At 38.7% G+C, this 25,840-nt stretch overlaps 2 protein-coding genes across 2 annotated transcripts in view; both read left to right on the top strand.

Moving 5' to 3' along the window:
• The window catches only part of LOC112147734 (laminin subunit alpha-3), an 88,285-nt gene extending 74,601 nt beyond the window's left edge, over positions 1-13,684 (top strand). The window contains exons 59-77 of the mRNA XM_036216253.1: positions 1,933-2,081; positions 2,163-2,325; positions 2,409-2,536; positions 2,712-2,859; positions 2,945-3,040; positions 3,126-3,283; positions 3,369-3,486; positions 3,562-3,702; positions 5,974-6,104; positions 6,188-6,322; positions 6,525-6,645; positions 9,081-9,214; positions 9,298-9,478; positions 9,573-9,731; positions 9,828-9,993; positions 10,643-10,797; positions 11,848-11,941; positions 12,038-12,157; positions 12,958-13,684. Coding sequence (XP_036072146.1) covers positions 1,933-2,081; positions 2,163-2,325; positions 2,409-2,536; positions 2,712-2,859; positions 2,945-3,040; positions 3,126-3,283; positions 3,369-3,486; positions 3,562-3,702; positions 5,974-6,104; positions 6,188-6,322; positions 6,525-6,645; positions 9,081-9,214; positions 9,298-9,478; positions 9,573-9,731; positions 9,828-9,993; positions 10,643-10,797; positions 11,848-11,941; positions 12,038-12,157; positions 12,958-13,100 — 2,640 coding nt within the window. The 3' untranslated portion in view covers positions 13,101-13,684. The remainder of the gene's footprint in view (positions 1-1,932; positions 2,082-2,162; positions 2,326-2,408; positions 2,537-2,711; positions 2,860-2,944; positions 3,041-3,125; positions 3,284-3,368; positions 3,487-3,561; positions 3,703-5,973; positions 6,105-6,187; positions 6,323-6,524; positions 6,646-9,080; positions 9,215-9,297; positions 9,479-9,572; positions 9,732-9,827; positions 9,994-10,642; positions 10,798-11,847; positions 11,942-12,037; positions 12,158-12,957) is intronic.
• Positions 13,685-15,759: 2,075 nt separating this feature from the next.
• LOC112147156 (tetratricopeptide repeat protein 39C) overlaps positions 15,760-25,840 on the top strand; it is a 12,852-nt gene continuing 2,771 nt past the window's right edge. Inside the window, exons 1-13 of the mRNA XM_024273317.2 lie at positions 15,760-16,348; positions 17,277-17,325; positions 19,240-19,368; positions 19,446-19,560; positions 19,640-20,027; positions 21,959-22,127; positions 22,231-22,324; positions 22,397-22,504; positions 22,583-22,692; positions 23,794-23,917; positions 23,999-24,096; positions 24,281-24,385; positions 24,484-24,522. Of these exons, the coding sequence (XP_024129085.1) occupies positions 16,203-16,348; positions 17,277-17,325; positions 19,240-19,368; positions 19,446-19,560; positions 19,640-20,027; positions 21,959-22,127; positions 22,231-22,324; positions 22,397-22,504; positions 22,583-22,692; positions 23,794-23,917; positions 23,999-24,096; positions 24,281-24,385; positions 24,484-24,522 (1,674 nt within the window). The 5' untranslated portion in view covers positions 15,760-16,202. The remainder of the gene's footprint in view (positions 16,349-17,276; positions 17,326-19,239; positions 19,369-19,445; positions 19,561-19,639; positions 20,028-21,958; positions 22,128-22,230; positions 22,325-22,396; positions 22,505-22,582; positions 22,693-23,793; positions 23,918-23,998; positions 24,097-24,280; positions 24,386-24,483; positions 24,523-25,840) is intronic.

Below are 25,840 nucleotides of genomic sequence, written 5' to 3'. Positions count from 1 at the left end.
CGAGCTAGCGAGCTCCTCTGCATTGAGCTAGAAAGCTCAGCTGTAGCGACCTAGCGAGCTCTACAGTATTGAGTTAGTGAGTTCCACTGTAGCAAGCTAGTGCGCTACACTGTTGCGAGCTAGCAAGCTCCACTGTTGTGAGACAGTGTGTTCCACTGTAGTGAGCTAGCAAGCTCTACTGTATTGAGCTAGTGCGCTTCACTGTAGTGAGCTAGCAAGCTCTACTGTATTGAGCTAGTGCGCTTCACTGTAGTGAGCTAGCAAGCTCTACTGTATTGAGCTAGTGAGTTCCACTGTATTGAGCCAGTGCGTTTCACTGTAGCGAGCTAGCAAGCTCCTCTGTATTGAGCTAGAAAGCTCAGCTGTAGCGACCTAGCGAGCTCTACAGTATTGAGTTAGTGAGTTCCACTGTAGCAAGCTAGTGCGCTACACTGTTGCGAGCTAGCAAGCTCCACTGTTGTGAGACAGTGTGTTCCACTGTAGTGAGCTAGCAAGCTCTACTGTATTGAGCTAGTGCGCTCCACTGTAGTGAGCTAGCAAGCTCTACTGTATTGAGCTAGTGAATTCCACCGTTTCGAGCTAGCGAGCTCCACTGTTGCGAGCTAGCGAGCTACACTGTATTGAGCTAGTGAGTTTCACTGTTACGAGCTAGCAAGCTTCACTGTAGTGAGCTAGCAAGCTTCACTGTAGTGAGCTAGCGAGCTCCACTGTGTTGCAAGCTAGCGAGCTCCGTTGTCCATATAGCTGGATAGCATAGCGAGCTAATCCACTGAGTACTCACTTAAGCCAATCTGGGCATGGAAACCGTGGACAAACCCAATTGGGACCCACATTTTCTGCCCACTTTTAAACCATATGAAGAGTGGGCTGCACGGTGGCGCAGTGGTTAGCGCTCTCGCCTCACAGCGAGAAGGCCCCGGTTCGACTCCCGGCTGGGACCTTTCTGTGTGGAGTTTGCATGTTCTCCCCGTGCATGCGTGGGTTTTCACCGGGGACTCCGGCTTCCTCCCACCGTCCAAAAACATGCTCCATAGGTTAATTGGTGACTCTAAATTGCCCCTAGGTGTGAATGTGAGAGTGAATGGGCCTGCGACAGACTGGCGACCTGTCCAGGGTGTACCCCGCCTACGCCCATCAGCAGCCGGGATAGGCTCCGGCACCCCCGCGACCCCAAAAGGGACAAAGCGGTCAGGAAGATGGATGGATGGTTTAAGAGAGCGAGATGGTCCTCTGATCGTGCTTTTATTAGTATTAATAACATTTTAAGTGACTGTTGGCTCATAATTTTCTAAATCCGTGCAGACAATGCAGCAATGTGCATCTTGGCTGTGGGAATAACATCAGCCTTTATTTTGTCCGGACGTGATTGGAAACATGAATTCACGGTTTCCATTTCCACTCCGCCAGCTCACATATTCCGAAGGCGCTCAGAGACTCGGTTCTCCCAGGAGACAGTTTTCCTGAGTCGGGCAGGTCTCTCACACAGAGCAGCCGGACGGAAGCGCAGGCCGTAGCACAGCCCTCCAGCTCACAAACATAAAAGCTGTGAATCCTGCTGCTGTTCTCAGAGAAATGGTTTGCTCGCGGAGAGAAGCCGATCGGTCCTGTTCGTGCTCCAAAGACGGCTCTGGAGCGCCATACCCTCTATGCATGACGTAAAATCCAGCATAGTAATGACACACGATCAGAATAGAATGCTTGTATCTACCACAATGAGATCAACAATCTGTATAACCCACGTTTCTCAATCGGAAGGACATTTGAATGAGTCTGATGGGGCCAGAGTGTTCTGGATGGTTTTCATGATGCGTTTTCATTCTGACCAGCCGCTTATTCCAATTATCGGTACTTATGGTCATGCAAACCCAGCTAGTATGAAATGTATTTATTTTTTTCCCACAAATTTCTAACAAGCTTTTTTTTGTGCTGCAGTCTTCAAAGAATTACATCGGTATGGTTGTGAGGAACAGCATTTTGTACACGGTGTACAAACTCAACGGTGTGGAATATGAGTTGAAATCGAGTTACGTCATCAGATCTACATCCGAACCCGCCAAGTTTGACAGAGTGGATCTTCACAGGTCGAGTTTATGGCTCAACTCTCAGCCCAAATGGAGATTTTTAGGTTGATCAACATTTTTCTTTCTTTGTTGTGGTTTTAGAGTTTACCAAGATGCAGAGATCATCTACACAAGCGATGTGACCTCAAACACTCCTGGTCTCCCTGTTCGCGCCAACTCTCAAGGAGCACAGAGCAAGAACCTCCTGAACATCATGCCCGGCGACGTCGTCTTCTACGTTGGAGGCTACCCGGCCAACTTCACAGTGAGATACAAATAAATAACAGCTTAAATTCATATCAGATTCATACTGGAGACTTTAAGTTTTTGACTTCTGCTTTTTTTCAGCCGCCTGTTTCTCTCAAACTCCCCAAATACCAGGGCTGCATTGAGTTCATTTCATTTAACAATAAAGTTATGAGTCTCTATAATTTTCAAAAAGCAGAGAAGATCAACCCAGAGATTCCATGCAAGAGGTATGACCACTAAATCGAAAATTTCAAGTAATTTTCTTGAAAAATGACATTAAATAAATATCGTAACCTGATAAAAGCTTTTAGAGCATATCTTTAACATTTAGGCTGTTATTATAATTTAATCTTAAAATGGAATTAAATAAGAGCCTTTTTTTTGTCTGGTGTTTTCATTCAGATACCTACCTCCAGTGGACATAGACTACTATGAAGGAACCGGGTACGGAAAAGTGATTTTAACCCAGAAATTAAACACACTCCTTCGCGTCAGCATGTCCCTCCGTGCTCGTTCCGAAAATGGTATCTTATTTTATATTGGAACAGAGGTAAGGAACTTTAAAACTTATTTATTTGGATGAATTTATTATAATAAGGGATAAGCTTTACTATTCTTCCTATTTCTTGCCAAAGGATAATTACTTGACTTTGACGATGGAGAGAGGGGTGCTTTTCGTTCGTAGCAATCTGCTCGAGAAAGGCGTGACGGACAACAAAAAAGTATTTCCGGTAAAACTGTTTTTCTACGACTTTTCTTTACATTTCACATTTTTTAGACAGTTCCTGAACTGCAGCTTTGTTGTCTTTTCTCCAGGTGACAGACTGGACAGACATAGAGATCGTCATCATGAGTGAATCAGAGATTCTAATGCGTGTTGGCAATAAATTGGCATTCCCAGTCTCAGTTAAATTTGACACTCAAGAATTCAAAGAATTCTACGTTGGCGGTATACCACAAGAGTTGAGAGAAAAGTACGTGGTGATTAAATTTCCTCATTGTTTGTGGATATTTTGTATCTTTTTGTAAATGACGAATGTATATTTTTTCTGATTTTAGAAATAACATCACCATGCTGCCTTATTTTGGATGCCTAAAGAACTTAAAGGTGTCGACAAAATTCCAAGACCTTAATGAACAAATTGGAGTCAGCAAAGGCTGTCCCGAGGAATCTCTGGTATGACTTCAGCTTTTCAAATTGGCTTTTTTAAAAGATTTTTACAACTAATAAGCTCAAATCTGTGCTGTTTAGATTGTACGTGAAGCTCAGTTCAGTTTGGGGAGCTCGCTCTCTAGTGACCTCCCAGGCTTCAGTCTGGATGGAGACTTTTCGCTCTCTCTTGGATTCAAGAACAAAGAGCCTGAGGGTCTCATTTTACAGGACAAGCAGGCGGTAAGACCTTTTATTATTGTTATATTTTTTTTAACAAAAACATTCCAGAAGATTTTTGGGAGAACATTGATCCAGCTGAATTTCGGGTTGGCTTAGCTGGAATCTACACAGGTGGGGGCGTGTCTGTCCATTAACTGCTCACCTCCCGCAGCGTCGGTGGGCGGGATTTTCACGGTGAAAGGCAGAATTTCTACAATTTTTAGACAACGCCGGTGCTTGTTATCGTGGAAAATTCATGTCGGTCCCCATCCCAAAATACAATAATGGTCGGTTTCCTCGTTGGATTTCTCATAGCAGGCAGCTCTGTTTCGCTCCGCTCCCCACACCCCACAGCGGGGGCACTGCTGCTGCATTACAGCCGTCAGACTGACTTTCTTTCTCCGCCTTATTTGTTAAAATAAAAGATCGCTTTTGTCCAAAAGCTAAAAATAAAGGCTGTATTATTTCTTTAATTAAATAAAATTTCACAAAATATAAAAAATGCTTTAAGTTTACTATATTTTTATCTCACAGCTGGATGGCAGGGCGCATCGAAGTTCACAGCTCTAATGTAAATATATATATATATGTATATATATATATATATATATATACATATGTATATATATATATATACATATTTATATATATATATACATATTTATATTTATAATTATATGTATATATTTATAATTTCATACATATATATATATATATATATATAAGGGCTATGAACATTAATTAGCCAAATTAACATGTTAATATTAACTGATGTGGTCTGCCTCACCGGACTAGGCTTCATCTGTGTGCATTAAAACACTTTGTCAGGAAGCATCTCACTTATACCAGCTTCCACATACATCAACTAGTGATGCAACCTGGACACATCATCAGTGATGTTACCTGGGGTCATGGAGTGTTTCGGGTCTTTCAAACATCATACACTCTCACCCAGGCGACCCAGCTGGGGTTGATCAAATCCCAGCTTGTGTCCAGGTAGCGCTACCCACCCACGGTTCCCCCCTCCTAATCCACAGCCACCTTGAGGCTACTTCTGCTGCCTCTGTTACTTCCTTAATGGCCCTGCGCTTGCTAGCCCCAGTGATGCCCAGCATATTGTACGCCCTACAAAGCGACTGGCCTATGAACCCCCTGCATCTCACCTCAATGGGCTCGCACCTTGCTTTCCAGCCATTGTGCCGACACTCCTCCACTAGGTCTGCATACTTTGCCCTCTTCCTCTCATTTGCCTCATCGATCCGGTCCTCCCAGGGGACGGTCAACTCCAGGAGAACGACCTGCTTTGTAGCTTCAGAGATGAGCAGCATATCAGGCCTCAAGGTTGTACTGGTGATGGTTTCTGGAAATTTTAGTTGCTTTCCAAGGTCAACTTTTAACTCCCAGTCTTGAGCTGTTGTTAACAGGCCTGAGTGGGTGGCCCTGGCAGCTGGTGGTGGCTTCTCCCCATCCCGGACGAAGGCAATAATGTTCTTCGCTGGGTGGAGGCTCCTACAGTGCTTAATGCCACTGCTTATGGTGTTGGCTATTGCCTTTAGCACTTGGTCATGGCGCCAGCGATAGCGTCCCTCTGCCAGGGCTTTTGAACAGCAGCTGAGGATGTGCTCCAGGGTCCCCCTCTTTAGGCACAGGTTACAAGCTGGTGACTCCGCCTTTCCCCAGCAGAACAAATTAGAGGGGCTTGGTAGGACGTCATAGACCGCCTGTATCAGAAAACGTATACGGTGTGGCTCAGACTTCCACAATTCCGCCCATGACACTTTGCGTTCTTATTCTTATTCACGGAAGACATAAATATTCAATCGGTTTTAGTACTTTAAACTTATTGTTTTTTTCAGTGTAGATTGCTTTTTCACACAAAGCGGTTGACAGCCATCCATCCATCCATCCATTTTCTTGACCGCTTCATCCCTTTCGGGGTCGCGGGGTGCCGGAGCCTATCCCGGCCACTGATGGGCGAAGGCGGGATACACCCTGGACAGGTCGCCAGTCTGTCGCAGGGCCGGTTGACAGCCTTACTTAAAAATGATTGTATTCATATATTCATATATATATATATATATATATAATATCTTTATTATTATCAAGTTTATATATATATCATTAAGGTATTATTATTTTCTAATCAATTTATGAATTAGTACCTCTAATAGTTTTATTATATCTATGTATTCTTTATCTTTACTAGATTTTTATGTAATTATAGCTTGAAATAATCCAAGTTTTCAATTTCATTATGTTCTAAGCTCATCTTTTTTTCTTTTGTTTTTCTAGACTTATGGGATCAGCCTCGGACTGGAAAACGGTTATGTTATTTTGGCGGTCAACGACAAAGTATTGAAATCTAACAACCAGTACAAGGATGGAGAGTGGCATTACTTGACTGTCACTAGAAACGCTGGAAAGTAAGGAAAACAGTTCTTAAGGATCTAATAAATTTAGAATGATATATATATATATATATTAATTTCTTTTTGTTTTTGTTTAGTGTTGAGTTACACATTGATGATAATGATTTTGCAAAGGCAGAATCTGGCTCCATATCAGTGACTGATACAGGCAGTCTTATGCTCATCGGAAATAAGAAGTTCAAAGGCTGCATCTCTAACTTTTATACAAGAAGGTAAGTTTGTATCTATTATCAGATCAATCTTGTTTGTAGGTTAACTTTTACGTTGATGTTTTAAGGTTTTATTTGTTATTTAAATCTAGAACTAGTGCCTTTTTTTCCTCTATTTAGTTTTCATGTTTTTATTTTGCTGCCAAAGATTTCTGTGTGTCTGAAAGGAGCTTTAGCTGATTTATATTATTTCTGGTGATTTTAGGCCGGAGAACCTGTACAGGGTTGAAGACCTCAGCGCCTTTGACTCCTCTGGAAACATCTTGATTGGTGCTTGTACGAATGACAATCCCATTCAACTGATGCTGGACCGCAACTCAAAGAGAGTAAGTGCAACTGTTATAGTTTTCAAAAATACATATGTGAATGACAATTTGTATAGTTTACCGTTTTTTTGTACTTATTTATTGTGTAGCAGCTCACAGTTATGATTTTTGAAGTAGGTCACACCCAGATTAGACGTCTAACTTTTGTCACCTTGAAATTGTGTGCATTAAATTTTGCCGCCTCATTTCCAGAGATGAAGAAGAAGACCCGACCATGCTGACAACAGTCTAAATGTTGACTTGAGAAACTGGCAGTGTGTCCACCACATTCTCCTCTCTAACCTGACTCTAATAAAACAATACTGGCTTTAACGATTCACATGAACCAAGAAATGTATTGTATTTTGTCATTGTTGCTTTTTCCATTCATTAACTACATTGTGAATAATAAGCTTGAGTTGGTTTCGTGTCTCCTCTCTTTCTTTCATGTAACCCTCTAACAGTCATTCACAAGCACATTCCCTCTCACTGGTCATAGAAATAAAGCAGAAACCTCACTCAAACCTAACGTCAGCATCCCCCTTTATTATTATTATTGCTTCAATCAATACTTTAAGACATGAGAATTTAACTTTCTTGTTTTGAATCAACTCATGAAAGACTATCTGAGTTGCAGATTTGGAAAGAAATCAAACAGGAAACACTTATGGTCAAAAACCATTATGCGCAATGAAAGATGTGACTTCCAATAAAGGTCTATAAATGTATATATGATTTAAAAAGTGATGATTTGAGCAGATTTTATTTTCATTAGGTACGCAAATTTTGGCTCACAATAGATTAGATTAATATGATTTTTCCAATTGGTATGTTCCCAGAATGACAATCTCATCTCATAAGCACTTTATGTTATGTTTTAAATGAAAAGTAATACATAAATAAAGATTGATTTGATCTGACATAAAGGAGAGACTTTAGTGGAATAAAATATAGTGACAGAAAGTTCAAATACTTAAAGAAATATCGCTTGAAATACCAAAAATAATTCCTGTATTTTTTTAAAAACTGTAAAAACACCTAAATAAATCTTACAATGTCTACAATAATAAATTTTTTCTTTTTTATGAATTATAAATTATTTTATTATGGTCTTAAAGTGATATTACAAACCTTTAATTTACATTTCTCCCATGTCTACTAGTGTTTTTGCAAAAATAAGTCAACTTTAAATTGTTTACAGATAATTTGCTATACAAAGCACCAAAAATACAATGAAAACAAGCTAAACTGAAGAAAAATTAAAGATAAAAATCAATTATCCTGGCCGAAAAATATAAATGTGAGCTATAATTTAAGCATTAAGTTTGATTATATTTACTTATCTTTTAGAGTCAGTTTCAGAGCAATTAACAAAGATGTGTGTAACTAAATTAACATTCATTCACATAACTTTTTCTAAACTTTATTTACTTTTTAAGAAGTAAAAGTGTGCTTATTTTTGAGAATTATTGACTAATATATTAGATTTTTTGTAGCTTTTCAAATCTTAAAATAACTAATTTTGTTATAGAATTGAATAACTCAAACCTCTGTACATCTATTTATTTATTTATTATATTTTTGTGTGTCTGCTGCTACAAATGACAGATCTAACTGCTAACGTTTATGACATTTATATAAAATAAACATATATTTACTTTTTTTCCCGGTTCCCACTGAGTCTTAAAAAGTCTTAAATTTGAAAATGTGGAAATAAAGCCTTAAAAAGCACTAAAAAGTCTTAAATTTTGATATCTCAGTCTTAAAATTAGTACAATTTCAAATTAGTTTTTAAAGTTTTAGATTATTGCACTTTTCAGCAAATTGGAAATGATTCAAATGTCCCAATGAATTCATTTACATCTATATTTTCGCTCTCTTCATCTTACTTTGACTAATCTCCAACTCTGCACTAGCGCACATGCATCAGTAATTATTATTATTATTATTATTATAATAATTATTATTTTTATTATTAGTAGTAGTAGTAGTGTCTGTTTTGTTTTATCTAACCAAGAGAAAATGTCAGAGCCAACGGTTTACTCCAATTTGTTTGATTATCTATGATTATCTATGATTTCACTGCACTCAAATTTAAATAATGAATAAATGGAGGTCTATGTAGTTTAGTAATTGTGATTTAACCACACACTAATTTGTTACATTACCCCGTTACTGACAAGTACTTGCTCTGAAATTCAAGAATTTAGGGGTTTTTTTTTGTCCATAGGGCTGGGACAAAGGCAGAGAAACAGGTCTTAATTTTTTCATATGTAAGGTCTTAAAAAGTCTTGAATTTAAGTAGCAGAAATGTGTAGGAACCCTGTTTTTTTTCTGCAATTACCAATTTAAAATCTGATCTGCTGGACCGATCACGGAGCGCATCGCAGCCGTGAGTGAGATGAGCATCAGACTGCATTCAGCAGACTCTCGTCTTTGTCTCTGTCTCGCTCCAGGATGGTGTGACTCCCGTCATGAATGAAACTGCTCCGGCATGTGCGCTGCCTGCACAGGTTCAAAACGCCTACCGCGTGGGGGGGCCAGGCAGCAGTCTGAGCTACAGCCTTCCACTGCAAGTCCTGCAGCCCAGGTGAGGAGCTCAGGCTCCCGCGCAAACACATCCATACGTACCGTAAAGAGTCTGACGGGAGTGATGTGCCTCTGCCTCTGCAGACCCCACTTCTCTTTAGATGTCAGGACCCGCTCGGCTGAAGGGCTGCTGTTCTTCGCTGCGACCAGAAGAGGGCGATCTCATCTTGTGCTGTACATGTCGAAGGGAAGGATCAGGCTGTCTGTGGGCAAACAAAAGGAGATCTTTAACAGGGAGAAGTACAATGACGGGAAGTGGCACTCGGTCAGTGGATGACATCCGTTTGATCAAAAAGTTTTGACAGCTATATTCACCAATTTGAAAGAAGCTAAACATTTTTTTTAACTGTTGTCTGCAGGTTATATTTACTTTTGAGAAGAGAAAGTTCAGATTGGTTGTGGATGGGATCAGAGCTCAGGATGGGCAGCTGACAAATGATGAGCTGAAGTCAATGCAGGAGTTTATTTCACCTGTGTTTTTGGGCAGTGCCCCAGGTTCCTTCCACAAGGAGTTAAAGGTAAAAAAATGATAATTTTTATGAAGGATTTGATTTTTTAACTTATTTTAGTGATACCTTTAATAAAAGATGTATTTCTTCATTTTAAAATCACAGTCTAAGGACCTTCCAAAGCATAGTGTGTCCGGATGTTTGCGCAATTTTAAAATGAACGGAGCGCTGATGTCAAACCCGACCACAAACACTGGAGCAGGGCCCTGTTTCGAGGGACAGACACAGAGGGGGGTGTATTTCTCAGGGAATGGAGCTCATGTCATTTTGAGTAAGTAAATCTCTCTCATTTAAATAATGCAACAGTTTTACAACACTGTCTTCAAAATCAACCTTTATATTTTTTAATTAACTCCCACTCCGATCATCTTTTGGTCTATTATCAAAGCCAAAATCAAAAAACGTTTGCCAATTTCTAGGACAGTTTCTGCAAAGTGGCAACCCCGCCCCACTTCCCCTCTCTAGTTTGTATTTTCTGCGTCACAAATAAGCCATTTTTAAACTATTCACAACGATTTTAATAAATAAATACTTAGAAATTCAATTTTTGTCCTCTATCATTAGAGAAATACCACAATAAGTTAAAACTTTTCATCAGAGTGGGTCTTTACTGCTTCTAACTTGGAACTGGAACTGTGCAGAAAATAAAATTCCTTCCTACCGCATCGTCAGCTGACCCGCTTTAGTCTGATTAATCTGATTTGATTAATTAAGGAACACTGCCTTCTTTCTGTCTGTTATTAGTATAAAGCGGTTCTTTCCAGGATAATGTCTATGACGTTTGTTGTTTATCGCTTTATTCCCAGAAAAGTTCATATCGAGAAAATAAGCGTTTATTTCGACTTCCTAAACGTTCCTACGTGAATTCATTCATTTTTTCCTACCACTGTGGTAATAATCTGAATGTTCTTGTCCGTCAGATGACTCGTTCACCGTGAGATCTACGTTTGAGCTGCTCTTCAACATTCGTCCACGGAGTCAAACTGGACTTCTGCTTTATGTGGGTGATTCCGGCAGGACCCAGTCCGGCCCGGCGACGGGACAGTTCCTCACTGTATACATGCTCAAAGGAGAGGTGAGAGTCTGTTTGATGTATGGAGCAGTTTAGAGGAGATCAGAGAGAACTCTACACTAAAAATGCACTAAAATAAACATAAATAGATGAATTTATTTGGGTGATTATCAAGCCTTTGATTATAAATTGGTTTAAAATAAAAAATAAAACTAAAGAAGACAAATAGAAATGCATATTTGCACATAAATGTATCAAGCTTAGAATAGTCATGATACATTCACATACATCTAAATACACATGTAATAAATTAATCAAATTATTATTATTAATCATAAATAGACATCAGGGGCCAAAATCCAAAACAGACTTTAGATCGCGGGCTGAACAACATAAACATTTATTAAACACAATAAAACTTAAAAAACGTAACTTTTCAACAAAAAATGAATAAAGATAAGCAGGAATATTAATCCAGAATAAAGCAAGTTATAACTTTCAATATTTCACTATGCATAAAAATATATCTTGCCAAAATTAAAGTTGGATATAAACTAAAAATTAAAAGAAATCAATCAAATTTCATGACTTTTACATCATTTTATATGAAATATTACTCTAATAAATAACCCAAAAGATATTGATCGCCATAAAATATATCCTGGGGCTTTAACTAGCACAAATGTGGATTAGCTAATAAGTTTGTCAGAAGGAGTTTAATTCATTTATTTATTATGATCTGGTTCTTAACTTCTCATTTGTTATTTATACTTTCCCATCATAAGTGCAGATCATTTAGAAAATACAGTAATATATAAATCAAATTACAAAGAGGAAGTGCTTTTATTTTAGAAATCATTATATCACATATCAATTATCAAAATTAATAGATTTTTGTTGGTCGTTAGAAAAAAACTTAATATTGCAAATCACACAATTGGGATCATCAGGGATCACTAAAACAAATCACAAATCAGAAAACGAAGGGGAGTGTCTATTGGGTTGGATTAGAAAATACATTTGATTTAATCACCAATAATAGTTTATTTATTTGTGTTAAATGAAAGGTCTATACTCGGAATACTTTGGATTTGAACTTGTTCCACTTTACAGGTGGTGGCAAAAGTGGACAATGGAAAAGGAGAATTTATGGTGTCAGTGAAACCAAAAGCTTCTTTATGTGATGGTGCATTTCATAAAATATCAGGTGAGACATCCTCACAGTAAGAGGATTCCTTTTTCAATGCCGTATACTTCTCGTGCAGAAACGCCGTTCTATACGTCTTCCTTGTTGTTCGTTTAGTGATCAAGAGGATGCATGTCGTGCAACTGTCTGTGGACACAATGGACAATTACAAGATTGGACCACCAACTTCCACCCCTATTTTGACCAAAGGCCCTCTGTATTTGGGTGGCATTCCTGGTGAGTGTCCAGAAAATACTCAACCTTCGTTTATTAAAGGGTAACCAAACCCTAAATCAACTTTTTTAGGCTGTTAACCTCTATAAATGGGGCTTTAAAAGTACTGTCTGTTGGTCATTGTTAAATTTAGATAAATTAAAATAAACGTTTTTAATTCTTGGATAAATAGTAGGATCGTGGATGTTGATGCATTAATGCATGCGATTAACAAATTATGATTAATATTTATTAACGCAAATTAATCGCACCACACGGAGCAGCAGTCATTCTCATTGGCTAGGCAATTTAAAAAGATTTAAATACTCAATTGGTTCTTAGTACTTTAATCTTGAAATTTTTTTTGTTTAGATCGCTTTTTCACAATAAAATAACTATTTGATCCATGGTCTGGCATGTTGTCATGTGGTTGGCAAATACTGTAAATTAAAAAAATTAATCGCAATTAATTTTCCCCCAGGTTTGCGATTAATTAGTTAATTTTTTAAAATATAGTCAAAAAGGGTGTGTGTGCTGCCCTCTAAAGGTTAATCGAGGTATTACAGTTGAATTTTGTGATTGGTCAAACCATATAAGTTTCAGAAGTCCCACGTTACGATCTGCAGCTCCAATAATGATAATAGTCCAGCCCCCAAGCCCCGCCCCTCTGACTGGATTTTCAAGTTTCAACTGTGGGTGGAGTCAGCCTCCAACTTCCCTGTTTGGTTACCCTTTAAAGTCAAATTTCCGTTTACACAAACTGTAGAAGTAAAACAAAATATCAAATAGGAAAAATAAACCAAGAATTCCTGTTGTTTCTACAGGGACACTGACCCAAACGGCGCTCCCGGTCACGTCCTCTTTTATGGGCTGCATCCAAGACATGACAATCAACGATGAGCTGATCTCCTTCAGCCGACTGTCAGCGGTGTTTGGCCCAGTTAACCTCAAGGAGTGTCCAGGCTGAGCAACGCTGCCCTCCTCTGAACAAACCTTGGGACCATGTTTACCACCACCTATGTGCAATCTGTTACCGTGACAGAGAATGTTTTTGTGAGTGTGAATCCGATTTCGGTTTGAGTGTGCGAACGTGTGTGAAAGCAGAGAAACCAGCAGCAGCCGTTTGCTGCTCTCTCTTAAACATTTCTTTTATTTATTGTGTAACAAAATCATGACACATTTCAGGAATCCGTTTTCTGTAAGATGCATCAATTTGTTGACCCAGCAACCAAATGCTACTGAACGGGTGTGTTTTTTTGGCCAAATCAGCACTTTAAGAAAACAGATCATTTTTTTTGTAGTGGTGCTGTAAATGAGATCCATATTACATGTTTTTGTTTTGTTGTTTTGAAATAGAAATGTATTTTATAAAAAAAAAAACAACAACTGTTTAGTCTACAAATGACGGATTTGGTGACTTTAATGTGTTTTTTAAATTGTTTTCCACGTACCAGCTTGCAGAGTTTTTTTACATTTTAGCTGGTTATAAGTGTGAGACATTATTCACATTCTTTATTTGACTTGTTTTGATTAAATGACCCACTTTGCATTCCTTTAATGTGAAAACAAGAATGTTTGTCTGCTAGTATGACCATAAAAAACATACATTTATCATTTTGGAGTACAGAAATAAGGTTATGCTACAAATAGAAACGGAGTCAAGTTTGGGACCATTTCTATAAATTCAGATTAATGTAACTTGTCACATGATGTGTTTGAAGTACTTACATTCACCAGAAAGTGTTTACTCACCTGCTTTGTACATTTTTATTAAAATTCTGAAACTAAATTAAAATGTTGATATTAGCGTCCCTGCTTGTGACGACTGCTGGAGCCTTTTGAATATGAATGGGGAAAATGTTTCGCTTTAAAGCAGATTTAAAAAATTTTGATTTTGGTTTCTATAGTTAATCATTAATTAATCAATTTATGTAGTACACAAGATGCTTGACATAAAAAACATGAATAAATATAGGTTAAAAGAATAAGTAAAAAAAACAACAATCACACACAAAAAAGTGGAATAAACACTTTGAGTAGGCATAGATCCAAATTATAATATAGACATGAAAAAAATAAAATGCTTAAAAGCTAAACAAATATATAGGGTTAATTTAATTAAATAAGTTATACGTTAAAAATATATATTTAATTTAATACATTTCAAATTATTACTAACAATAATTTTGTTATTTTTGTCACAGGTTGCTCCCTAAATCCTAATTAAATTTCCCAGAACTCACAAAGTAAATAAAAATCCCTTGTTGCCCAATAAGAGTAAAAACAACATCTGTACTGCTGAAAAGAGCAACAAATGATTTTTTGTACTTCAAATATTACATATTTAGACTTCTCGTTACGTTCATTCCTATCTATAAAGAACCCCAAAGTGGTATTTTTATCTGTTCCTGCATTTAAGAGTAATCCTTCAAAAACCTGCCACGAAAACGAGTGGGTCCTATCGTGCTGACGTCAGCACGATAGGACACGCCTCCCTCCAGGAAGAGTCTGCTCTGCCAGCATCGTCCCCAGTCTAACACCAACACTCAATTTCTCCATGGAGTTAGTGGTGATCAGCAAAAACACTTTCATTTTAGATGAACAATATCGTATATCTTCAATAAATTCCAGCTCAAACAGGTGTTTGATACTTTAGACGGGGGGCTCCTTTAAGACCCCCCACCCCGGTCGGGCACAGCCGTGCAGACACAGCGTGTATTTGTGTGGAGAACCAGTGTACCGATCGTCAGGGCCACTAAAGGCAGATATGTATGGAGAGAAAATAGACTCAATCCGATTTGTGGGTGCGTAATTTAGGATTTTTGCATAAATTAGATCCATATTCTTGATTTGTGTGTGCGTAATTTAGGATTTGTGCATAATTTTGGATTTGTACGTACATAATTCTTGATTTGTTTACGCACCCACAAATCAGAGTGAGTCTATTGTCTCTCCATAGATTTATTGTATGTGCATCCATCTTTGAAGAAATTTGGATACTTATTTCCGTGGGATAAACGAAAAAAAAGAAAGACTCTGGGATGATGTCATGAATAGGCGGCAGCCACATGCAGCGGCAAGTGGAGCTTCAGGAATCGAGTTGTTTTACTTACGGGTAGAAAAAAACTTACGAAAAAAACTCGTATTTCATAAATAATTTTTTTTTCAGTGCTCCAAAGGTAACATAATCATATATATGGATATAAATCACTCTGAAAGGCTTAAGAAAACAGTAGTATGGCCCCTTTAATTATACATTTCTTTAACATTAAAATTTGCCTTTTTAAATTCTTATCAAAACATTTGAATTCTTAACACTGACTATATCTAAAAGTGAGCTATTAAAGAAGTTATTCAGTGGACTTTTTTTTTTTTTTTTTTTTAAGAAATGTTATTACAACCGCAGCAGGGGGCCCCACATTAATGTTCACTCTGCCCTGGGCCCTCAAAATGTTTAATCCGCCACTGATGGTAGTCTATACAAAAGCTTCCGTGTGTTCTCAATTGCTGAGAATCATTTCTGTAGTTGCTCGTGAATGAGAAACTCCCTCGATGGCATCACGTTTCCTGTCTGCACTGTAGGACCGCACAAACCGCCGGTGTTGCGCCGCTTAATGTGCTCTCACACAGAATGCTTCCTGAAAGCGGGAACGCGCAAGTTACATTATTTAGTACTAGCGAAGAAAAAAAATACTTTTTAAAAAATTACATTTTATATATTTTCTCTCTACATGACAGTTATCGGTTGTGTTTGATAATATTAACGCGAGTCAACGGCTAAGGTTTTCAGCGGCAGTGCGCGCTCCCGCGGCCGGAATCCTCCGACGATTGGTTGCGGTTCGCGGCGCAACACCCGCCTGTCAGACAGAACGCGGAACAGCGACACTCCTTCGGGGACGGACGCCGGCTGAGCGCTTTGGCGGTTGTTTTTCAGTTTGTCGTGAAGCCTAGCGGAAACCGAGCAATGACGCGAAGCTCCCGCTGAAGAGTCGTCACGGTAAAGTTTCGCGCGGTCGGCCTCCTTTAATTTCTACCCCCCCTCCCCTCCCCGGCGGCGGCGGGTATCTCAATGGCGGACCCGACGGTACCAGCTCCGGGGGGCGTGGAGGAAGAGCAGCCGGATCCTCTGAACGACGCCGAGCTGGCGCTGAAAGGCATCAACATGCTGCTGAACAACGAATTCCGGCGGAGCGACGAGCTCTTCAGGACTCACAGGTCTGTGCGGGGCTTCCGTGTCCAGACTTGTAAATAATGAGGGCACGCGGGCTCATAATTATGGCAAGCCTTTTGAACATTTAATAGATATCCTTGCTATCAGGCTGTTTTAACTAGTAACTAGTAATGCCCAAAGTACAACTAGTTAACTAGTGGTACCCAAAAGTGCAGACTAGTTAACTAGTAGTTTACTAGTGTTACATATTTTTGCTTACTTGTTAACTAGTGACACTCTCAAAGGGCCAGTAGTTAACTAGTCACATACAATGTTCACGAGTAAGGTTCCTGTAAAGCTCACGTGTGTAAGTCTTACAAGTTAACTAGAGATAATGTTCACTAGTGCTTTGCAAAAAGCCCACTAGTTAACTAGTGAGCACAGTATTTTCTTACTAGTTTACTAGTACTTTCTCTATAAAGTCACTCGTAAACCAGTGCCCATTTTAATAAATTACTAGTTAACTAGTTCCCACTTTTGGGTTAACTAGTTGTACTGCTAGTTGGCATTACTATATACGCCTAAAACAGCCAAAGATATCTATTAAATGATAAAAAGGTTTACCGTAATACATAATACCTCATTAACCTCACTCTGCCAGACTATTTTTTTTACCCAGAAAACTGCAAACTTTCCATATAATTATGTTTTTTTTATCTCATAAAACTGGTTTGTAGAAATATAAATGATCAGCTTTGTAAACATCATGCTTCCTTCTTTCCTTCATTATTATAACATGTTATTATGTAAAGGGAGATTAGGTGTGAAGGGCAGCCCCCATGCCTCCTGACCCCTGGTGAAAGGGAAATGTCACTCTTTCTATTAATTGCCCTGTTATTTTTGCTTTGACTGGAGCTTCACTGGAAACCTTGATTTAACATAAGAGGTTTAATCTTATTTCTTCATCTAGTTTTTTGTTTTCCCCCCTTTTAGGAGTCGCAGTCCTCTGATGAGTTTCGGGGCCAGTTTTGTGAGTTTTTTGGTGAGTAGAGAGGAAATCCATTATTAGTTTGTGCCCAAATTATATCTTAAGAAAAAGTTTTGTGTGTTTTCTAATTATAAATAATACAATATTTATGTCAAACTTTCAATTTGATTGTCTTTTAACCCGTTAACACCTGAGGCATCGCCGGTGACGCTTAACCACAAAATGTGGCGCTGAATTAAAAGTCTCATTTGTTTTGTGTGAAATTTGTTTTCTGCATTTGACCCATACCCTGGGGGAGCGGTTAGCTGCAGACACAGCCGCGTGTGAGAGCCTTTTGGTTGTTTAGCCCCCCAATCCAACCCCTTGTTGTTGAGTGGCAAGCAGGGAGGCACTTTTGTATGACTTGGCTTGGATTCGAACTCACGCCCTTGAAGGTGGACACTCTACCACAAGGCCACTGAGCTGGTTAAAAAAACTTTATAGTCTGAATGGCCCGCAGGCGCTACCTTACTCTGCCCTCACTGGTTTAGCAGCTGCTACACGCCCCTCACTCTCCTTCTGGTCAAACCTGCATGTGACAAATTCATGATTAAGAAAAAACAAATCTTCAATTGGTTTATCTCCATAGCAACCATTTTGGTTTTTGGTCGCCTTGGGGTGACAAACAAGGCTATGTCATTTTTAGAAGAATTGGGGAAAGTAAATTTTTGGATTTCCTTGGCAACCAATGCTTTTTATTTTGTTAACCACGCCCACATTAATAATATGTTCGTATTGTATCGTTTCGTTCATATCGAGTCAAGGATTTATGTATTAAATGTTTACAATATTCAGGTAAAAAATGTGTGAGAGACAGAGAAATGTCCCTGGTTGTCATGGTAACGCTACAACTTCTAATTCCAACATTTTTCACCAGATAGGTTCCTAGTAAAGAGTTAAGAGGTGATAGATCGAAATCACTTCTTGTTTTTTTTAATGAAAATTCAAGCTGGCGGCCTCTTCCCGAGGTCATAGGGCAACAAAACTTCGGTTGTAGGGTGTGTCCAAATTCAGGTGCTGCATCCTTCAAAGGCCGCGCCCTTACTGGTTGACGCCGGTCGGGTCCTTCGTAGAGTGAGTGGACTGGATGTTAACGACTATTATGAATTTGGACGAGTCTAGCCTATTGAAAGTTCCAGCCGTTACACCGATGAATGTCCTGTTGCCTAGCAACCGTGAGTCCCGAATTGATACATGTAGTAAACCATGTAAATCTTAGGGTTTGACCGCAGTGCATCTTGGGAAATGGGCAGCATAGAACGATACACCAGACCAATCTTTGAAATTGGGGAAAAAGAAGGCCGTATTCGTAGGCCGCATTTGAAGGAGTCGTTGAATTTGGACGGCACTTGTCGCGGCGCCGCGACGCAAGCGGCCGACAAATGCAGCCCAGGAAGGACGCCGCACCCGAAATTGGACACACCTGTAGTTGTAACCTGGTGTCAAAATTTGGTAAAAAATCACCACATTTCACACTTTGTCACAAGAAAGAAGAATCAGAACTTCAAACTGTCATTTTTTTAAACAGGTTTAGTTTGGTTGTACATTAGTTTTCTTATAATAAAGCAGGATTTCCTTTTTTGCTAAATGTTAATATTTAAACAAGGAGCTGAAAAGATCCAAATAATTGGGAGCCAATAGTGTTATAACTTTGTTGTAAGGTTGATTTTTCAGAGATATCCTTTTATAATCATGTAAAAATCACTCAGTTTAGCCAAAATCTGTATCTGTGCAACTCTCTAAATAAAAGAATCTGGTTTTACATGCTGAAAAACAAGCAAACTGCGATGTAAAATGAATTTAAAAGTGAAGTACTTCCAGGTTTTTTTGTTTTTAGGTTTTTTTGGACTTCATGGTTTTTCCCAGGTATGTAAACCCATCATCACTTCACTCTTAACTCGCCTCACCTGTTCGTCCGTCTGTCTGTAGAATGCCATGATGACGTTTGAAGAGGAAAAAATGCAGATGGCCTTTCAAAGCCTCAAAGCTACAGAGAAGCTGTGCGAGAGCGCAAACATCGGCGTGATCGAAACCATCAAGAGCAAAATAAAGGGGAATGTGAGTGTCCTCCTCCTTACTTTGATGTTTCTGGAGTTTCTGGGGTTTCTCCTGTACGTCTGGTTGTCTTCTGTCAGGTGGACGCTCAGAGGTCGGGGATGGCTGTGGTCGATCGACTCCAGAGGCAGGTCATCATCGCCGACTGCCAGGTTTACCTCGCAGTTCTGTCCTTCATCAAACAAGAACTATCAGGTATAGAAACGTTCGTTCATGGGTAGGCGAGGACTCCATCTCATCATTTCACTGTAGGTTTCCCATGCTGCTCTGGCAGGGTACATCAAAGGAGGCTGGATTCTGCGCAAAGCCTGGAAAATGTACAACAAATGCTACAACGACATCACGCACCTGCAAGAAGGCAGCAGGAGGAGGGCGTCTGAGCAGCAGGAAAGGTCAACCTCGGAACCGTCCAACCGGAGCCCCTCCTCCTTACCCGGGCCGAGCGCATCCCAAAAGCACGACGGGGTCTCTCCGGAGGCTCTGGACAGACTGAAGGGATCTGTCAGCTTCGGGTACGGACTCTTCCACCTCTGCATCTCCATGGTGCCCCCGCACCTGCTGAAGATCGTCAACCTGCTGGGCTTCCCCGGAGATCGCCAGCAAGGCCTGTCAGCCCTCACGTTCGCCAGTGAAAGTAAGGACATGAAGGCCCCTTTAGCTACGTGAGTGAGTATGTTTGGGAATTTCCTTTTTTTCTGGCTGCAACTGAAATGTTTGTCTTTTTCATGAAACGAAAGCGTAACTTTTAGAGAAGGAGAACAGAAAGCGAGCTGACTCAGGAAGAATTTTCCCCGTCAGACTTTTTTTCTTCCTTATTTCCATTTAAAGTCCCACTCTGATCATCTATTGATCTGTTTTCAAAGCGTTCACAGAGGTCTTTTAATTCTAATTATTAGTGCTGTCATGTGATTCATTTTTCACATGACAGCAATTTTCGTGACTATTTTTCTCTTCTATTCCATCTATTTTTATCGTAATGATTTTTAACCTTATAATGCTGTTAAAAACCTATTATTACCTATTATTTAAGTTTGTGACATTGTGGTGCTGTAAAACATCAAAACAAAGCTAAAAAGGTGGCTTTATTACTTTTTTTTTAATTAAAAAAGACTTCCAACCTTTATTTTGGCGTCTAAAGTGACACCATTAAGGGGTATTTTTTTCCCAATCTTGAACAAATAACAACATTTAACACCAAAACAACATGTGAATAATGTAATAGTGTCTTTACCATTTACTAGAAAAAAACATGATGATTCAAAAACATTTACTTTTGTGAATAATTTACCACATCCCAAAACATTTTACTGAGCAATCCAAAAAATACTGAACACAAACTTCTTATTAACTCCATAATTCAAATATTGATATACCTTATTCCACACTTTACCATAACAGCAAGACAGTAAAAAACACACGAGAGGGATTTTATAGTTTTCCTGTTTGGGTGAATGTGATCATTTTGAAAATTGGGATAAAGCAGAAAAGAAATGTAGAAGAGAATCTAAGAAAGAATCAAATTGAAACACAGCAGAGGAATCAAACTCTTAAACTCCGTTACGTTATTTTTATTTTTTTTTTTTTTAAATAACTTTAGTTTCATCATCTGGACAAAAACAACACAAAGAGGTGAATTTTCTCTCTAAAATGATGCCTTTTTTGTTAACTTCTCATGACAATCACCTTTCTCAAAATGGAGCTAGAGTGGAGCGCGGTTCGTGCGTGGACCACGTTGAAGCTGTTACCATGACAACGCGACTCACCGCATCTTACACAGTCCGCTTTTGTTAAAAAAAAAAAAAAAAAAGTAAAAATATAACAGGACTGAAGTTCAAATAATGTATTTAATATTCCTTTTTTAAATGACCATGGTATGAGTGTGATAAAATGCAGATCAGGGAAGTAACCATCCGACGCAAAAATTAGATTAACACGATAAAAAAATAGTTTTAAAAAAATAATATTTTCTGTAATTAATTGATCGCAATTAACTCAATATTTTGACACCCCTAATAATTATTCCTTTTTAGAAAAATTACAAAAGCCTTTATGGTTTTTTTTAGCACATAGTTTCTGCAGAACGGCAGGAGTTCATTAGAACTTTGCTGAAATAGGAGGTATGGTTCTGGCCCCTTTGTGTTACTTTATGACGTTTAGGGTGTCCCCAACTCATCGTTTTTTTGACGGGCTGGCTGTTTCTATTAAATCATGGGTCCCCAACCCTCAGGACGTGACAACAAACGCGGAACCGGTACTGGGTTCGGGTAGCGGTACTTTTCGGTAGCCTGGTCGGCCCTCGGACCAGTACCGGTTCGCAGCTCGAAGGTTGGGGACGCCCTGATTTAACGGGAACTCCTGATTCACTATAATTTTAATAAATAAATAATTAAAAATGCAATTTTGAACTTCATTTTCTCAATAAATGCAGAAAAATGCAACTAAACACAAGATTTTCATCAGAGTGGGTCTTTAAACCAGAGGATGAAATTCTGTCTTGATCTCCAACTTTGAATTTGTAGTTTGAATAGTTAAAAGGGAACTTTACATGCTGGCCGTCGTCAGGGCGGTTTCTCATCAGTTTGTGTGCTTGCAGCCTGGCTCTGCTGTGGTACCACACGGTCGTGCAGCCCTTCTTCGCTCTGGACGGCGCCGACACTCAGGCAGGTCTAACCGAAGCCAAATCCATTCTCCAACAGAAGGAGCCTCTGTATCCCAACTCTTCCCTCTTCATGTTTTTTAAAGGCCGAGTCCAGCGCCTGGAGGTAAAAGAGATGATGAATGAGCTTTTGTGCTTTATGATGTGATGTGAGCAGTTCTTCTGATTGGGTTGAGTCCGAACGATAACCACAACGTTCCTCTTCTCAGTGCCAGATCAGCAGTGCCTTGACGTCGTTCAGTTATGCCTTAGATCTGGCCTCTGATCAGAGGGAGATTCAGCACGTGTGCTTGTACGAAATAGGTACGTCTCCCCGCTTTATTATGGACTGTACCACCTTCTTCTGTCCTCATTTCTGATTGGTGGACGTTGTAGGTTGGTGTAGCATGATCGAGCTGAACTACGGAGAGGCTTACAGAGCATTCGAGCGATTGAAGACGGAATCCCGCTGGTCCCAGTGCTACTACGCCTATTTAACAGGAGGTAGTGAGCATGCTTTGCTGAAGTTAGCTGTCAGGCGATGTGAGACGACTTCTCAGACGGGAATATTTATGGTTGCAGCGTGCCAAGGAGCCACGGGCGACCTGGAGGGAGCTGTTGCTGTTTTCAAAGACGTTCAAAAACTTTTTAAGCGCAAAAATAATCAGATCGAGCTGTTTTCTACGAAGAGGGTGAGTATTGGACCTGCCTGATATTTTTGTTTCATGATGTAAATCAGACGTCTCCAACCTCTGGGTCACAGACTGGAAAAGAAACCCTACGTTTTATTTATAATCTGATTCTAAAAGAAGTTTTTTTTTTCTTGGAAAGTTACTGAATTCTCCTCACAACATCTCATTTATTGTCCGTCATGTATCCAAAATACATCCGCTATTTTCTGAAAGCAGCTGCTTGATTAAATCCTCAAAGTTAGCAAAGAAACAAATGGATTTGGAAGGCTGACTATTGCAGGAAAAAGCCAGAGAGGAAACAGAAGAAGAGCCTTTGACTTCAAAATAAAAGACAGCTGAGTCTAGACTCCAAATATGGATGTACTGCAACCGTTGTTCCCGAACACTATAATAACTAGAAAATTACCATTACCTGAGATAATGCTAGTGTGAATACTTTTTGCTGAAGATGTTGAAGCTTTTTGTTGAAAATACAAAAGCCATTTGCAAAGTTAAATTTGCTAAAAGACTGGAAGTTTAATTTAAGTTTTTCTTCTTTTCATTTTTTTTCGTTTTCTATCATGCTTGAGCTTACAACTCAAGTTTATATTGTATGTTTTTTAATGAATAAAAATGAAAAAAAAAATCATTCAAGAACTATGAAAGAGTTCTGAAGTTGACCTAAATTTCTGGAAATGTTTTAGTAAAACTGCTTAAATATCCCTAATACAGGCCAATTTTGCACAAATATTTAGTGTGTATCTTAAATATGAGCTAATTTCCAATTTAGCCTAAAAGCTAGCTTGTTGATTTAACGCGATTTGAATTAAGAACACTCAGAAACACAGTTTTAATCGCAAATTCTTTTCTATAGGTCCTCAGCTGTGAGAAAAAAGCTACAAGAACATGTTAAAAACAGAGTGGATCTTTAAGGGAAAATCTAGTCACACAGTGTTTTGCAGAATTTGAATGAAAAAATAAAAAATTAAAAATCAAATCCACCCTCATACTGGCTGATCCGTGAAGATGTTCTGACATTAAACCGGTCCGAGTTCTGATAGAGGTTGGGGGCCGCCGATGTAGCCGATCGATGACCTGTGGAAACATTTGATATTTCCTCAGTCGGAGAAGCTGAGGAGCTCCAGTTTATCCAAAGAGCTCTGCGTCCTGGCTGTCATTGAGATTCTGTACCTGTGGAAAGCTCTTCCCAACTGCTCCACTGCCAAGCTGCACGCCATGACTGACGGTAAACGCCGAACAGCATCCCGGCGTTCAGAGGAGTGTTTGCTCTGTAGTCTCTAATTTCTGTTTTTTTGTTTTTTTTCAGTTTTGCAGATGATTGACGACGTCTCATGTTTGGGGCTGAAAAACCTGCTTCTTGGTGCCATAAGCAAATGTCTGCACAATACCAAAGAAGCCATTCAGGTACACTCATGACTGATCAATAATGGAGTGTTCAGCAGCTGGAAACCTGACACGCCGAACGCTAATCTGTACTTCCAAGCTCCGCTTACAGAGCTGTTGTCTCCTGCATTTCTACTGCAGTGAAGTGACTTTAATGAAAGCTTTTTGTCATTTTGCAACTCAAATTCTGTCTTTTGTTTCCCAGTATTTCCATTTGGCTGCTACCGATGAGGTGGGCGGTCTCAGTAACTCTTACGTGCAGCCATACTCCTGCTATGAACTGGCCTGTGTGCTGCTAAACTCCCCAGAGGTGCATTTATTTTTATGCATTTTATGGAGTGTGCTCCCATCTGAGTTGGTGGAGGAATCACATGATCGAAGATTACATTTTCTCCTGTTTTCTTCCAGACTGCTGGGAAGGGACAAATGCTAATGCTGCAGGCAAAGGTACAGTAGAACTCCTTACTTTGTGCATTTCTTCCAGTTTTATATATGCATTAACTGATTGTGGGTAATCAGTAGTGCTTTAGTTACCCTCCTGGAGGAGGAGGAGATCCCATTAGCCTCTAAAGAAACTAACTGACTGTCTTTTATTAGAAATGTGGACCTCCTCGTTCACAGTTCACATGCATAAGCTCTCCTCTGGTTTTTAGACACCTATTGGAAGAGAAAAGTGTCCTCTCGACCTCGATAGAAGGCAGAAATTGTTCTTTGAAATAGAGGTTTTCATCATCGATGGCCAAAATACAAATCCTCCTATTTGGAAAAAAAAAAAAAAATTATAGAAACAAAAAAAATGTCTTAAATATTCCAGTCAATACTGATTTTGTTTTGTGATCTTTACGTCATCAGAAAGGGGAGGATTTTCTTGTAGATTCACTTAAAATGTGGTTATCCTTGTTCTCACCATTTAATGTAAAAATCTCAAAATGTACAGATAGAAAGTTTTGTTATTTTGCTTCTTTTGATGCCCTGATGATGTCATCAGAACTATGAAATAAAACATGGAAAACCTAAACGAACTGTTTACAGTAGTATTAGGGACCTTTTACTAGCAAATAAATGTTTTAAATACAACTTTATAGGTCGTAAATTTATGAGGAAAAAAGAGTAACTGTTAAATTATGAGAATAAGGTTGTACATTTATGTGTTTTAATGTCATTGGCTAAATTTATTACTTTTTTTCTCGTAAATGTACATGTTTGAAAGTTGTAAATCTACAACTTTGTAATATGTAAATTAGCAAGAAAAAAGTAATAAATTTACAATAAAAAAGTTGTACATTTACAGCTTTAAATCTCTTTATGTTGCGATTTTATTTTGGGGTGGACCTAATACACCATAGTGCAACAGGGCAAGTTTCCAAAATATTTTATTATTATTTTATTTTTTTTATTTCAACTTTAAATCTCGTAGATTTACGAGAAAAAAGTATAATTATGACTTTAAAAGTCATAAACTAAATTTAAGACTATTTTTCTCGTAAATGTACATGTTTGAAAGTTGTAAATCTACGACTTTCTAACATGTAAACTAGCAAGAAAAAGTATTAAATCTACAAGAAAAAAGTTGTAAATTTACAACTTTAAATGTAATTATATTGCGTTTTTTTGTGGCCTTAATACACCATAGTACAATAGGGCAAGTTTCCAAACTATTTTATTTATTTTTTTATTCCAACTTTAAATCTCGTAGATTTACAAGAAAAAAGAATATTTATGACTTTAAAAGTCATAAACTAAATTTGTGACTTTTTTCTCATAA

The sequence above is a fragment of the Oryzias melastigma genome, linkage group LG17, assembly GCF_002922805.2.
Source record: "Oryzias melastigma strain HK-1 linkage group LG17, ASM292280v2, whole genome shotgun sequence".
In the NCBI taxonomy this organism is placed as follows: Eukaryota; Metazoa; Chordata; class Actinopteri; order Beloniformes; family Adrianichthyidae; genus Oryzias; species Oryzias melastigma.
The sequence above is the reverse complement of the archived record's forward strand: the minus strand, read 5'-3'. Positions and strand labels throughout refer to the sequence as shown.